This window comes from Mobula birostris, chromosome 11 (assembly GCF_030028105.1).
Source record: "Mobula birostris isolate sMobBir1 chromosome 11, sMobBir1.hap1, whole genome shotgun sequence".
NCBI lineage: Eukaryota > Metazoa > Chordata > Chondrichthyes > Myliobatiformes > Myliobatidae > Mobula > Mobula birostris.
This window is the reverse complement of record NC_092380.1, coordinates 99229138-99245860: the sequence shown is the minus strand read 5'-3', so window position 1 is coordinate 99245860 and position 16723 is coordinate 99229138. Positions and strand designations below refer to the sequence as shown.

At 41.6% G+C, this 16723-nt stretch overlaps 1 protein-coding gene across 9 annotated transcripts in view; it reads left to right on the top strand.

Moving 5' to 3' along the window:
• Nucleotides 1–16723, top strand: part of nav2a (neuron navigator 2a) — a 523153-nt gene that overhangs the window by 104865 nt on the left and 401565 nt on the right. For all 9 annotated transcript variants that reach the window (XM_072272755.1, XM_072272756.1, XM_072272754.1 and 6 more), the window contains exon 2: nucleotides 9123–9240. In XM_072272755.1, the coding sequence (XP_072128856.1) occupies nucleotides 9123–9240 (118 nt within the window). The remainder of the gene's footprint in view (nucleotides 1–9122; nucleotides 9241–16723) is intronic.

Sequence of the window (16723 nt, the reverse complement as noted above, 5' to 3'; positions counted from 1 at the left end):
CCATACAATACAGTGCAAGACCCCACAGAAATGTTACCAGACGGGGCACTGCTTGACAGACGGAAGTGGTGCACTCTCAACAGAGCCAGAGCGGGAGTTTGTAGGACGGGAGACAATATGGTGAAGTGGGGTTTAAAGACTGGCAAATCTTGTGAGTGTGGCGAAAGGGTGCAGAACATTGAACACGTTCTGCGCAACTGCCCACTCTCGCCTGATTTAGCTGACATTGACCTGCTCAACATCTACCAAACAACACTAGAGTGGCTGGCTGTCTGGTGTGACAAGCTATGATGATGATCATGCTTCCCCAGTCTGCATGATCCAATAACTCATCAGGAAATCTAGAATTACTCCTTAAAGACACAAGGACTTTAAATTTTAGTTTCTTGCCAAATGTGTGCCATTAATACAAACTTTATGGTGATGTCAATAATGTAACATTTTCTCTGATCGAAACTGACATATGGAGTGCTTTGTATTTATTAAAGTTGCTCACAGTTCATTCAAAGTTTCAAACTTACTGCCCGTATGCCCTGGCGTTTAGGGCAGAAATGATTGTGACAAATCTCAAAATTGTATAATTTATACATTCTTTAAAAATAAATGTACTTTGAATCCATCTGTCTTCGGCCATCTCCCTTATGCCCCAGCTGTGTTCAGGGTCCTCATTTCTGTCTATGGTAGAGCACCAAGTTGTCTTTGGATTCCCATGTTTCTTCCGCCCTTCAGGGGTCCAGTAAAGTCCTGTCTTGATGACAGATTTGACCTCTCTTCTCATCACATGGCTAATCCATCTTCAACGCTTCCTCGTGATAATTGTGGCCATGTCCTCTTGATGACACTGAAGGAATAGGGAGTGGTTGGAGATCTTTCTTGGCTAGGAGCTACGGTGGTTTGCGATGTGGAATGACAACAGCTTTGCAAGGGCACTGTCTGTCATGCGCCAGCACTTTGAGTGTGGACAGAACACAACTCTGGCACGGATTCACCTTGGTGTGATACTGTATTTGGTTGATCCCCATACGTTGCTCATTAATCTGAAGACAGTTCTGGCTTTGCTGGGTCACCACTGGATGTTGCCCTTAGTCCCTCCATCTTGCTGAATGCTGCTGCCCAGGTAAGTGAATCTGCTGGTGCTGGGTAAGTCGATGCCGTATGCCTTGAAGGGAGGAGGGGATGCTACGTTGAGGGTTATGTTCTCAGTCTTACTCTGGCTGACTGAGTCCAGCTTGTTCATTGAAGGCACAAGGCCGCTGAATTTTCTCCTGCATGTGCTGGTGTTTATGTAATAGTAATGTGAGGTCAACCACAAAGTCAAAGTCTTCCACAGAATAGAGTCCACCAAATGCTGCTGTGCTTATCTTGCATTGTTTTTTTTTGCCTCATAACCCAGTCAATCACCAGGTTAAACAACATTGCGCAGCCTTCCCTGACTCCAGTCTTGACTTCAAATTTCAAGTTGCTCTATCCAACTGTGCAGGTGAAGTCAGCACAGAAACTCTGGAAGAGCTGGACAATTTTGGAAGGCATCCTGTATGATCTGAGAATTTGCTGGAGGCTCTTCTTGTGGATGCTTTTGAAAACGTTTTCAAAGTCCGTGAACTTTACACACAGTTGCCACTCTGTGCACTCCTCTGATGTTATGCAGTGTGAAGATCTGGCCAACACAGCCTCTTCTTCCTGAGGCCAGCCTGCTCCTTCCTCAAGCACACATTGATAGTATCTGTAATCTGTTGGACAATGACTTTGGCTAGAATCTTGCTGGCCGCTGACAAAAATGTGATGCCATGCCAGTTGTTGCAATTACTTGGCACTCCTTTCTTGGGAACTCTAACAATGTCTCCCTTTATCTAGTCCTTGGGAATTGGTTCTGTTCCCAGATGATAGTAAACAGTGGTTGCAGGATGGTTGTTGCAACTTTCAGTTCAGCTTTGAACAGTTCAGTGTTAAAATTGACATGTCCTAGAGATTTGCTGTTCTTCAGTAATTAAATTGCAGCAACAATCTCTTCTTTCTTGAGTGGATCTGTGTCGATGTTGAGGTTCTTTGCTGCCTCTTGTACATTAAGATCTTCATCTGGTGGTAGTCTTTCTCTGTTGTCAAAAGTAGCCAGTTCTCATCTCTCTCAGGAACACTGGATCTGGCATGGAACTTTCTGCATACCAATTTTGAAATCCTGTATGTATTTCCCTGGCCAGCTCAATTGACTGCTTCTTTGGGCTGCACTGCAAGGTCTTTCATGTAGACTCTCTTAATCCTTTCTTTCAAGTCTCTTCACTTTCTTAGCTTTGTGTATGCTAGTTGAAGTCATTGACTTTGCATCTGGTACTTTATTCATAATTTTACCTTTCTTTCTAAGATCGTCCATATTTCCTGCTGTATCCATTCTTTATTCTTCTTTCCAGTTCTGTATCCTAGAAAAGCCTTATTGCTCTCCTTGGAGACTGACATAATCCGTTTACACATTGTGTCGATCTTGTCTACTGATATATCTTTATCAAGGTCTTGCAAGCCTGAAATCTGTTCTTAAGCTGAGTGGTGAAGGCAGTTCTCGCATTAGTATCCTTCAGTTTCTCAACATCAAACAGTCTTTATACATGTGTTCTGGTCCCACTGCCTCTCAGCTTGTGTTTCATTACTGCTACAAGTAGGTGATGATCATTTCCTGTATCTGCTCCTCTCTTCACCTTTTCGTCCTGCAAGGATCGTCACCACATACCATCGATCATCAACTGGTCAATTTGGTTCTTCTTGCGTCCATTGGGTGAGCACCATGTCAGTTGGTGGATTTCACGGTGTGGAAAGAAAGTCACTCCTATGACCAGATTGTTCATGGCATAGAATTCCACCATTGTTATTCATCATTCCACCTGCATACATTCCCCTGACTCTAGTAAAGTATGAGTTGTTATTTCTGACTTTGACATTTGGATCTCCCATGACGATGGTTATGTCATGGTGTGATGTTAACTCTATCTCTGATTGCAGCTGTCTGTAAAAAGATGTCCTTTTCTTCAATGTCACTGTCATTAGTTGAAGCACGACACCAGATCACAATCATGTTCAGTTGCATCCCTTGCGGCCTGACTCTCATCAGCAGTTGATTGGTTTCCACTCCAGCGAGCACTTCTCAATGCCTTTCGTCAAAATAACAGTTACACCATCATGATGCTAACCATCTTCCCTTCTTGAGTATAAAACTGCTTCACCAGTTGCTGCCTTTAGTCTGCCAGACCCTGTCCATCTGCTTTTACTGATGCCCGGTACATATCGGTTGTAACGACGCATTTCTGCAGTTAGTTGTTCCAGCTTGCCAGTTTTCTGTATATTCCAGAAAACAATTTTGGTCTTGATCTTGGCGGTATTTAGGGCTTCATTCATTGTGTCAGTAGCTCGTTTTTGGATTTCACTACTGTCAGCCATGCAAGTCCCGGGTGGAGACTCAGGAATATGGTCGCACTCAGATGTAGAAGGACATTGCTGTTTCCGTAACAGTTTGGTTTGACCGGTCAGGGTTGTTAGCCCTGAGCTGAACTCCCAATCCTTGGGGATTTGTAGACCACTCTTCATCTTTGGCAGGGGTGACCCTACCAAGAGCCAAAGCATAAGGCCCTGACTCCAGCCAACATCACTGTCCGGGTCGTTGAGGCATGCAAGCCTCCAAACCACAAAAAGGCTGTGGTCCTCTTGGAGGCCAAGTCCAGAAGTTCAAAGTAGATTTATTATCTGAATATGTATTTATCACCATATACTACCCTGAGATTCATTTTCTCACAGGCATTCACAGTAGAACAAAGAAATACAATAGAATCAATGAAAAACTGCACACAAAGACTGACAACCAAAGTGCAAAAGAAGACAAACTGTGCAAATACAAAAAAAGACTAATAATAATAAATAAATAATACTGAGAAGATGAGTTGCTGAGTCTTTAAATGTGAGTCCTGAAGTTGTGAATCAGTTTAGTTTTGAGGTGCGAGGAGTTATCCACACTGGTTCAAGAATCTTATGGTTGAAGGGTAATAACTGTTCCTGAACCTGGTGGTGTGGGACCTAAAGCTCCTGCCCCTCCTTCCCGATGGCAGCAGTGAGAACAAAGCATGGCCTGGATGCTGGGGGTCCTTAACGTGCTGCTTTCTTGTTGCGGGGAGGGCTTTTCCTCAGTGCTTTTCCTCATAATATAAATTATCTTTCAGTTATTGCTGGCTGTGAAATCTATTTCAGATAGTGACCAGGAGATTGATTTCAGAGGTGGTCATTAATTTGCTGTTAAATTGGGATAAAAAGAAATGTTTGAATAGGATTCATGGGACACATCAACTACTGCTCCAAGAGCTAAAACAATGCTTTGCCCTTCATTCTGCCACAAATAATTATGGTGCTGGAAGGGTTTCAGACTTGCATTAGCCAGGACCTCCATGAAGCAAATGCTTTCCAGAATAAATATAAGATGATTAATTACAAACATTGGACGCAAAACACAATGCTGATGCCAGGGTTGACAGACCGTTTATGTGGGGAGCATAGGGAGAACTGGGATTATCTTCTTGTGCATAAATGGTAAAGGAAAGTTTCAAAAAGAGGTGTTGGAATTATAAAAGGTTTTGATGAACTGGAGAGCAAATGTTTCCAAAGGCAGGAGGCCAGTAACCAGATTACCTGCTGCTAAAGTTCATAGTAAAAAAACTCGAGTGAAAATGAGGTTTTTTTTCGATGCATTGAGATGACACAGTCCATAAGACATTGACAGCATTTAGGGAGCTGATCCAGTCATGAGTATTAGAAGGAAATTGAATATATACTTGAAAAGGAATAGTTTGCAGGTTATAACACAAGAGATTCTGCAGATGCTGGAAATCCAGAGCAACACACAGAATACTGGAGGAACTCAGCAGCACTTATGGAGTGGGATAAACTGTTGACATTCAGGGCCGAGACCCTTAATTGGTCTCAGCCTGAGATGTCAACTGTTTATTCCTTGCCGTAGGTGCTGCCTGGCCTGCTGAGTTCCTCCAGTATTTTGTATGAGTTTACACATTAATGGTAGTTGCAGAGTAATGGAACAATTTGGAGTGCCCTTTCAAAAGGCCATTATGGGTAGGCAACAGGCCTCTTCTTGTGTTTCAAGATTCTGTAGTGTAGAAATCTGAGTTTACCTCAGCAACAGAAGCTCCTGTGAGCAGACTGTGCTGAAGCCAAGCATTGCCCCAGTCACCTGCACTTACCTGGGCTGGACATGGAAGGTCAATCTCATTTTCTTGTCCTCAGTAACACTTTATTCTGCACTGGTATTGTTTTGCCTTGTATGGATGGTATGTAAGACCATTTCTTCATTATACCTCGGTACATGTGAAAATAATAAACCATTTTCAAAACTTCATTTTCCAAGTACATATTCAATTCCCTTTTATACAACTGAATTAGCTCCTAGTACAATCTTAAGCGTTACCTATGATGGTTTAACTTCACTGCATCGTGAAAAAAATCACATTGTCACTGCTTTTTTTGCTAGTAATATTAACTATAGTATAATATTATCTGGTTGTTGACATTCAAACCATTCTGAACAATTGCTGTTATTTTTTTATTTATTAAAACCCTGTGTAAATCTAAGCAGCTTCTTTTGAATCTTGTCTCTACTGTTACCGCTTCACTTATTCCCCTGGAATTCAGTTGACAAACCCAGCACTTGGCGTCTCTCTGAGGCATCCAGGATACAAATGGCTTAGACTTGTTTCTGTGCTGGGAAGATCAAAGATCAACTTCCTTCGCCATATAAATTTACATGTATTAGGAATTTGCTGTTGGGTGTTCGTGCGGCATGCAACAAAAATCAACAACTTCAACAATTCTAAAGAATAAGGAATTATATAAAAATAAGTTAGAGGTTAAAGTACGAGGTTTTGTTTAGTGGTGCATATTGTGTATGGTTGAATGACAATTGAATTGAAGTACAGATGTGGAATAAAATATGCATAAATACCAGCATGTATTTACAATGTAAATAGTTTTATAATACACACAAAATACTGGAGGAACTCAGTAGGCCAGGAAACATCTATGAAAGTGAATAGATGGTTGATGTTTCGGGCCAAGACCCTTCATGGGGACTGAGAAAGAAGGGGGAAAAACGCCAGACTAAAAAGGTGGAGGGAGGGGAATGAGGCTAGCTGGAAGGTGATAGGTGAAGCCAGGTGGTTGGGAAAAGTCAAGGGCTGGAGAAGAAGGAATCTGAGAGGAGGGAGGAGTGTTGAAGAGTTGAAGGGCAGCTGTCTTTACAGTCCAGTGAGTGTCTGAGGCGATAGACACGGTTGATTGATCAGATTAACTTTCAATCCATCAGTTGTAGAATTACCACAGTCACCTGAAGAATCCCATTATGACCCCATGAACCAACCCTCACCCAGTTTCAGTTTAAAGACCAATGCAAGAGAGAATAGTCGTTGAGCTGGCAGCAGAGAAGCTGTGGTGCCTTCCACAGTGGAAAAACATCCTCATTATAATATTGAGTCCTGGTGAAGAGTCTCGGCCTAGAATGTCACCCCTTTTGTCCTCTCCAGAGATGCTGCCTGATTTGATGACTTCTTCCAGCATTTTTTGTGTTTTACTCTGGATTTCCAGCATCTTGAGAATCTCTTGGGTTCATCGTAATATTGTTAAGGTGTGCAAGAAACACTAGAATGTTAACTGTAACCCATCTGGATTCCATAGCTGAATCTGTCACGCACAAATTCTTTTCTAATGATAGACAAGTTGTATGAAATGCCTGAGAAAAAGCAAAATACACAATTTGAAATTAACTTCCCTGAGCCAAAATTGAACAGAGATAATCCTGGAACGTTTCCAGACTGTTTGAATGCATGAGGCTTATTGTAACATGCAAAATATTAATGGTGCCAAAATACTAAATGCTCTTGAATATAGAGAAAGCTCATTACTGCAAGCCTGAAAAGTCATTGTTGGAAGGAATTCATGACATGTAAATGAAACACACTTGCACATAGATGGGTGGGCGGCTCAGCACAAGAGAGTGTGTGTATGTCTTGTGCTCTATGTGTATTCTGGAGGTAGGTGGTAGACTTTATGGTGAAGCATGATTTGAATGGAGTGTGCAAAATGTAATGTGTCACACAATATAAACGTGTTAGATGCTGATTATATATAACACACATTTGCAAAGAATAAATATGGTCTCGAACGATACCTGGACATCTCTGTGAGTTTTTACCATAACTGCACGAGACACTTGCAGAATATAAATGTATAATTTTATTCTGACAGAGTTAAATTTGAGGTCAGGGGCTTGTGTACGGCCCTTGTTTTATTGTTGTATCGATGAGTGATCTCCCTGTCTCAACAAGCCACTGCTTTTTAAAGGACTCCTTTGGTTCTCTCTGAGCACTGTTCTCAAAAGGCTGAATACAGTCACAGTACTTGATCATTATGCAGCACAGTGATCGGAATGTGAATGCACTGCAACTTCGAGCGTATTTCTGACAAACTCCACTTGAAATTCAAGCTTTTAGTTGAAGGCGATCCATTACTTGCTTGGTGTTCACTTACTTGCTTTGCCATTGAGCACACACTGTGTTGAGTTTCTCAACTGATAGAATGAATGAAATGAAAGGAGTCGTAGAGTCAAAGAACAATTCAGCACTGAAACGGGTCCTTCAGCCCATTTAGTCTGTATGTACTTACTTACAGCCCATTATTCCACTGGCACTTAGGGCAGCAATGAAAGTCCTCCATCTCTGACTGTCCTTGGCCATCTTCTCTATTGTGTCCCAGGTGTGGTTCAAGGTCCTCGTTTCTGCCTCGTGTGCCAAGTTGCCTTTGGTCTTCTGTGTTTCTTCCTTCTTTTATGGTGTTCTCATCATGTGCCCAACCCCTCTCCAACGTTTTCTCATGATGATTGCAGCCAAGTCTTCTCTGACACTGAAGGAGCAGAGTGTGCTGAACTATTATTTTGTCAAGTTCTATTGACCTGCACCTGGTCCACAGCTCTCCATACTGTTACCATCCGTAAACCTTCCGAAATTTCTTTTAAATGTTAAAAGTGAACCTGTATCCACTGGCAAATTTGCTGATGATACAAAGATTGGAGGTGTAGTAGACAGTGAGGAAGGTTTTCAGAGCCTGCAGAGGGACTTGGACCAGCTGGAAAAATGGGCTGAAAAATAGCAGATGGAGTTTAATACAGACAAGTGTGGGGTATTGCACGTTGGAAGGACAAACCAAGGTAGAACATACAGGGTTAATGGTAAGGCACTGAGGAGTGCAGTGGAACAGAGGGATCTGGGAATACAGATACAAAATTCCCTAAAAGTACTGTCACAGGTAGATAGGGTCGTAAAGAGAGCTTTTGGTACCTTGGCCTTTATTAATCAAAGTATTGAGTATAAGAGCTGGAATGTTATGATGAGGTTGTATAAGGCATTGGTGAGGCCGAATCTGGAGTATTGTGTTCAGTTTTGGTCACCAAATTACAGGAAGGATATTAATAAGGTTGAAAGAGTGCAGAGAAGGTTTACAAGGATGTTGCCGGGACTTGAGAAACTCTGTTACAGAGAAAGGTTGAATAGGTTAGGACTTTATTCCCTGGAGCATAGAAGAATGAGGGGAGATTTGATAGAGGTATATAAAATTATGATGGGTATAGATAGTGTGAATGCAAGCAGGCTTTTTCCACTGAGGCAAGGGGAGAAAAAAACCAGAGGACATGGGTTAAGGGTGAAGGGGGAAAAGTTCAAAGGGAACATTAGGGGGGGCTTCTTCACACAGAGAGTGGTGGGAGTATAGAATGAGCTGCCAGACGAGGTGGTAAATGCGGGTTCTTTTTTAACATTTGAGAATAAATTGGACAGATACATGGATGGGAGGTGTATGGAGGGATATAGTCCGTGTGCAGGTCAGTGGGACTAGGCAGAAAATGGTTCAGCACAGCCAAGAAGGGCCAAAAGGCCTGTTTCTGTGCTGTAGTTTCTATGGTTTCTATGGCAGCTCGTTCCACACTCTTGACCTCTGTCAAATCCCCACTTCCTCCTGTGCTCTAGGAAATAAAGTATCTACCTATTCAACCTTTTCTTATAATTTGGGTAATATTGAACCTCATTTTGTTACAGATTTACACCGACTGGGCCAATCATTACCTGGCAAAGTCTGGCCACAAGCGGCTCATCAGAGACCTACAGCAGGATGTGACGGATGGGGTTCTACTGGCTGAGATCATCCAGGTTGTGGGTATGTGCTGCCTCTCCCATCATTGGTAGAGTCGTTTTTTTTGGTGGGGTGAGGAAGAAGATGCTTGCTGAGCACGTTTTGTTTCAAATGCTGCAAAGTTAAATCATTTCAAAGTTCAAAAGCAAATTTATCATCAGAAGATTCTTGTATCATTGGGTTCGCTTCCAGAGAAGGTGGGACCTGTACAGAAGGGATGGTTTGCACCTGAACTGGAGGGGCACTTATATCCTAGTGGGAAGGTTTGTTAATGTGGCACAGTGGGGTTTAAACTAGAGTTGCAGGGCGATGGGAACCAGAGTGCTAGAATAGTTAGTGGAGAGGTTGTAGAGGCAGATGTTGGTAAGACCTCAGACAAAGTCAGAAGGTTGAGTATGGAGTAACTAGTGTCCTGAGCTGCATATATTTCAGTTCAAGGGGTATCGTAGGAAAGGTGGATGAGCTCAGGGCATGGATCAACACCTGGAATTATGAAATTGGAGACTTGGTTGCAGGAGGGGCAGAAATGGCAGCTCAGTATTCCGGGGTTCTGTTGATTTAGAAGTAACAGAGTGGGAGGAATTAAAGAAGGAGGGGTGGCGTTAGGGAAAATGTCATAGCAGTGTGCTTCATCAGGACAGAATGGAGAACTCAACCAGTGAGGTGTTATTGGTGCAATTGAGAAATAAGAAGGGTATGACCATATTAATGGGGCTATATTACAGACCACCCAATAGTCCTAGGGATTTAGAAGAACAAACTTGTAAAGAGATCACAGACTTTTGTAAGAAACATAATGTTATTACAGTAGGTGATTTTAACTTTCCACGTATTGACTGGGAATCCCATACTGTAAAAGGACTAGATGAGATACAGTTTGTCAAAGTTTCTTTTATCGGTACGTAGGAGTCCCAACAACAGTGTGTGCAATACTGTATCTGCTAATGGGGAGTGAGACAGGCAGGTGATAGAAGGTTGTGCAGGGAAACACTTTGCATCCAGTCACCACAATGCCATTAGTTTCAAAGTAAATGTGCAAAGAGATCGGTCTGGCCTGTAGGTTGAGATTCTACATCAGAGAAAGTCCGATTTTGATGGTATCAGAAATGATCTGGCAAGTGTGGATTGGAACAGGCTGCTTTCTGGCAAAGATGTACTTTAAAAGGTGGAGGTCTTCAAAACCAAAATTTTGAGAGTCCAAAGCTTATGTGCCTGTCAGAATAAAAGGTACAGATAACAAGTGTAGGGAACCTTGGTTTTTCAAGAGATATTGATGCCCTGGTTAAGAGAAAAAAGGAGGTGCATAGCAGGTATAGGCAAGAAGGAACAAATGAGGTGCTTATGGAGTATAAGAAACGCAAGAGAACACTTGAGAACAAAATCAGGAAGGCTTAAAGAAGGCATGAAATTGCCTGAGCTGAGCAGTGACGGAGAATCCTAAGGGATTCTACAGGTATTGTATGTTGAGAGCAAAAAAAAAAGCTGCTAGGGACAAAATTGGTCCTCTGGAAAACCTGAATAGTGATCAATGTGTGGAGCCAAATCAGAGGGAGGAGATCTTGAATGCAATCTTTGTACCTGTATTTACTCGGGAGATGGATATAGAGTCTATAGAAGTGAGGCGAAGTGGCATCAACTTCATGGACCCTGTACAGACTGCAGAGGAGGAGGTGTTTGCAAATCAGGATAGATAAATCTCTAGGACCTGACAAGGTGTCCCCTCAGACCCTCTGGGAAGCAAGTGCAGAAATTGTCGGGGCCCTAGCATGAAAATTTAAAACATCCTTAGTGACAGGAGAGGGACCAGAGGATTGGAGGATAGCCGATGTTTTTCTGCTGTTTAAGAAAGGCTCGAAACTTAAACCAGGAAAATGTAGGCAAGTGAGTCTGATATCAGTTATGGGAAAGTTATTAGAAGAAATACCAACGGGCCAGATAATTAAGTACTTGGATGGACGATCTTAGCTTTTCAAGGAAGTTACCAGGAAAGTATATGAAGGCAAGGCAGTGGATATTGTCTGTGTGGACTTTAGTAAGGTATTTGATAAGGTCCGGCATGGGAGTTTGGTCAAAAAGGTTTAGTTGCTCAGCATCCAGGATGAAGTAGTACATAGGATTAGATATTGTCTTTGTGGGAGAAACCAGAGCATAGCCATAGAGGGTTGCCTCTCTGACTGGAGGCCTGGGACTTGTGGTGTGCTGCAGGGATTGCAGCAGGGTCCTTTGTTGTTTGTTGGAAAGGCACATTGGCCTTCATAAGTCAGTGTATTGAGTACAGAACTTGAGATGTTATGTTAAAATTGTATTAGACATTGGTGAGGCCTAATTTGGAGTATTGTGTTGCAGTTTTGGTCACCTACCTACAGGAAAGAGGTAAATAAGGTTGGAAGAGTGCAGAGAAAATTTACAAGGATGTTGCTGAGTCCAAAGGATCTGAGTTATAAGGAAAGATTGTATAGGTTAGGACTGTATTCTTTAGAACAGAGGAGATTTAATTGAGGTATACAAAATTATGAGGGGTATAGCTGGGCTAAATATAAGCAGGCTTTTTCCACTGAAGTTTGGTGGGACTACAACCAGAGGTCACTGCTTAAGGGTGAAAGGTGTGAAGTTTAAGGGGAACGTGAGGGGAAACTTCTTCACTCAAGGGTTGTGAGAGTGTAGAATGAGCTGCCAGCACAAGTGGTCCATCCAAGCTTGATTTCAATGCCTCAGAGAAATTTGGATAGGTACATGGGATGTAGGGCCCTGGTGCAGGTCGTTTCAAGTAGGCATTTTAGATGGTTTCAGCATGGACTAAATGGGCCAAAGGGCCAGTTTCTGTGCGGTACTTCTGGGGGGGGGGAAGCGTAGTAAATACAAAGAAACACAATAGAATCAATGAAAAACTAAACAAAATAAAGGTAAACAACCAATGTGAAAAAGACAGTAAATTGTGTGAATACAAAAAGAAAGCAAAGTAATAATAGGTAATAATCAGAATCAGGTTTAATGTCACCAGCATATGTCGTGAAATTTGTTAATTTTGCAGCAGCAGTACATGATAAATATTTTTTAAAAACTGAATTACGAGCCAATGTTTAGCAGACTTGGAGCTGATTTGAAGTGGAAGATCCGAGGCAAAGCAAGTCAGAGTCAAGGCTGTGGAACCCAGGCTCAAGAACAAGGAATGAGCCGATGTTTGACTGATTTGAGGGCAGACATCCCACCCTGCAAAAGCTCATCTCAGGGAGGTAGCACCATCAATTTGCGGGAGACTCCCGGAACTTCCGGGAGAGGTGGGATGTCTGCAATGGAGTAGCTCCTTAGCAGCTAGCCAGCTAGTTTAAATAACGTTAGCTATGCTAATGAACGAATGACACCTGTTAAACTCACCTCAACAAGTCTTTTACAGTCTTAACCCACCAATAGAAAAGTCACTGTTGCAAACAGTGCAGCGAGCAACACTGTCATTATTTTTGACCCCTATTAGGCAGGGGTACACTTTAGTGTAGCCTGGGGTAACGTACGTTTTATATTTTCTCTTTTTGGAACACTCTGCCATGGCGCGAACTCGCTCTCTCTCCCTCTCCTGCGCGTTCTCTTGTGGTCGCTCTCTCTTGCACTCTCTCTCGTGCTTGCTCACTCTCAAAAATATTGATCTCAGGGATATTGTATATAATTTGCGGGCATCAGGGAGCTACTATTAATACGCGGGAGACTCCCGGAGCTTCCGGGAGAGGTGGGATGTCTGTAAGTGCTGGGCCAGATTGGAAGAGTCGGGTGCGGGCCAAATCAGGGTAGTGCAGCCTGGGCCTGAGTGTGTATCAAAGCTGCAAGGCTAGGTTGAAAAGGTCAGCATGTCGGGGCCAGAGGCAAGGAATAGGTCAGGGTTCAGCTCACTGCTCAGTGAGGTTTACTCGTGTCTGCACTGAACTGAAGCTGTGGCCTATAAATAACAGGCTCCTGGACTGGCTGCAGTCATGACTGGCTTCGTGGCTGTGAACTCGCTTTTGTGAACTTCAGTTCTGAATATTATTTGCTTACTTTTATTGTTTGCACAATTTTGTGTTTTCCTGCAGATTGGGTGTTAGACAGTTTTTTTTTAAATCGGTTCCACTGGGTTTCTGTGTTTTGTGACATAGGAGCAGAATTAGTTCATTTGGCCCATCAAGCCTGCTCTGCCATTCTATCATGGCTGATTTATTATCCTTCTCGACCACATTCTCTTGCTTTCTCCCTGTAACTTTTGACACCCTGACTGTAAGGAGACGAATCTCAAGGTTGTATATAGTATACATACTGCAATAATAATGTACTTTGTACTTTGAAATTCAAGATTGATTATTGTCATTCTTCAGTACACAAGTGTAAAGGAGAACAATATGATTGTTACTCTGGATCCAATGCAGCATAAAGACACTCTGCTTAAAAAAAAAACACATTGAGTATAAATATAAAAGCAATCCTATTGGACACCATGTATAAGTAACTGTGTGGCTATCTATGCATAGAATTGGCTTATACACATAGACTGATTGTATGTACATAAGCGGTGTTTCCTCCAATTTTTAGTAGTCAGTGTGCGCAAAAATCTCATGTTGTGCAAATTTTTTTCTTGTGACAAAAGTATGTGCGCACTGAATGCACACATGGCACAGTTTATTTAGGTTTATAAAATATTTGACATAAAACGGCACAGAATAACAACAAAATAACGTACATATTTAAGTCACTCAGTTATTTTTTTTCTCTCTCCTGTCTTTGGCATTTACCCACTCTTTGTAAACTATCTAGACTAATAGATCTTCCATCCAATTGATAGCTTTTGATTCTTATTAACATATCCAAATGACATTCACCTGAACAGTTTCTCAGCCTGTTTTTGAGTTGATTCATTGGGCTAAAACCTTGCTCACAGTCCGCACTAGATGCAAGAAAGGTTCCCTCAATGTCCATCAACTGTGCAAGGTCGCAAAGCTGTTCATTTTGAAGTACAAATGCCATCATTTGAGCAAAGTTTGAAATCAGTTTGGATTTAATTTTTTTCTTGCACGGAAAATTTGAAATCGTTAAACTGTTTAACTATTACAGTATCTTCAGCTAGAAAATCATGATATTTTAGACATAAGGTATTAACTTGTTCATCGCCAAATGTGAAGTCACAATCTGCAATTGCGGAGAAATCAAAAGCTGACAGTTCTTGTACCTCATCTTCAGGAAACCTTTCTTCTAAATGAACGCAAAGACTATTTATAAAAGTCAACAGCGAACTTGTATCTATTGCGACGTTTTCTTCACGTGTTGGCTTAGCAAAACTTTAACTTTGTCACTTCATGAAACATTGTCTCCCAGATATTGCTTTCTTATCTTGTTAATTTTGCCTCACGCAAGATGAAGTGGATCAATCGGTGTCAGGCCACTCTTTTACAGAATCTTGCACAGTGCAGCCAGTTCATCAAAGACATCACTTAAAACCTGCAAAGTTCATTTGCGCTTCACGCCCTTCACTTCTTTTGAATTTGACATAGTGAATCAATATTTTTTTCAATAAAAACCTAGTAAGCTATCTACAGGATTTGAAACAGATCTTTGTAAACTTTACGATATGAACACTGTCCGCCAAAGATGGCTGCCATCGTGATGCAGCTGTACAAACCGGAACAGGAAAGGTGAGGTGACGTAAATTAGTGACATGCATTGTGGTATTTGAAAAACCGACTAACTAGTTAACAGAAACATTTAGCTAAAAGGTTATTTTGAATAAGTATAATTATTAATTAATACATTATTTTAGGTAACTAACCTTTTGTGCGCACATTAATTTCTTTCCTGTGCTGGTTGAAAAACGTGTTTGTGCGCGCATACGCGCACAGCTTGGAGGGAACATAGTACATAAGGGTACACTAGGTGCTAGGTACGCTAGGTAACTATGCAAAAGGTGACTGGCAAGAAATGATTGAGTGACGTATGTAGAAAAATTTCTGATAAAAGTTTTTTAACTTGAAATATTAACTCTTTTTCATTCTCCATTGTTGCGTTCTTACAATTGAGAAGTTCTAGTGCTTTTATTTCAGATCGCCAGCTCCTGCTATTGGATTGTACATAAAGAACACTGGTCATACATTGGCGATACTCAATGGCCAGTGAGTCATTGTGCCACATACCATCGATACTTCTGCTGGCATTTATACCGTAGAGGAACATGGGGACCATACACAGAAAAACGTGCAGCCACTTCTGCCCTCACAATCTCATTGCATACCAACATAGGGGATCCAAAAACAGACTTACTCTGCCATTTAATAAAATCATGGTGAATTTGACCATAACTTCAAGTCCACAGTCTTGTCAATCCTTAATACGTTTGCTTATTGAATTGGCTTCTTCCTGAAAAATAAGCAAAAACCTTGCTTAAATTGCCCTTTGAAGAAGAAAGTTCCAAAGACTCGTGACTCTAAGAGAAGAACTTTCCTCTCATCTTTGTCTTAAATGGATTCTCCCACAAGACAATCAAGTTTATTATCATTGATATATGTCATATGATATTTGGTTGTTTCATTACTGTTGTCCTCACCCCCTCCACATCCAGACTGCCAAGACCCTTTTAGATCTTGGGTGTTTCAAATAAAGATTGATAATGATCAGTGGTATGAAATAAAACCGTAAGACATATAGGAGCAGAATTAGGCCATTTGGCCCATCAAGCCTGCTCTGCCATTCTATCATGGCTAATTTATTATTCTTCTCAACCCCATTCTCTTGCTTTCTCCCCGTAACTTTTGACATCCTGACTAATCAAGAAGCCATCAACCTCCGCTTTAAATATACCCAATGATTTGGCTTCCACAGCCATCTGTGGTAATCAGTTCCACAGATTCACCACCCTCTGGCAAAAGAAATTCATCCTCATGTCTGTTCTAAAGGTACAGCCTTCTATTCTGAGGTTGGGCCTTCTGGTTCTAGCAATTCATGCTGATACAATTGGAATCAAATCAAATCAAAATCAAATATCGCTGTGATGATTGTATGTTCTAGTATCAATTGTTTGGCGACAATAAAGTATAAAGTATTATGTAGTGCCTTAAATTTTAAGTTTGAGTGTAATTATCCTCCAACGATACATGAATACCCAAGAATGCAGCCAAATGAAAGTGTTCCTCTGGGGCCAAGGTGCAAAACACAGTACCAGCAGTTATACACAGCACAAGAGCGTAAGGCACGTGTAGCACACATAAATCGCAAGTAAATATACAGTCACACAAATACAATATATGCAGTATATTCTATAAGAATACTATATTCTTAGAAATTCTCAGAATACTATACTTCCTGAGAATGCTATATTCTCAGAAAGGCAGCGTCCATTATTAAGGACCTCCAGCACCCAGGGCATGCCCTTTTCTCACTGTTACCATCAGGTAGGAGGTACAGAAGCCTGAAAGCACACACTCAGCGATTTAGGAACAGTTCTTCTCCTCTGCCATCCGATTCCTAAATGGACATTGAAACTTTGGACACTACCTCA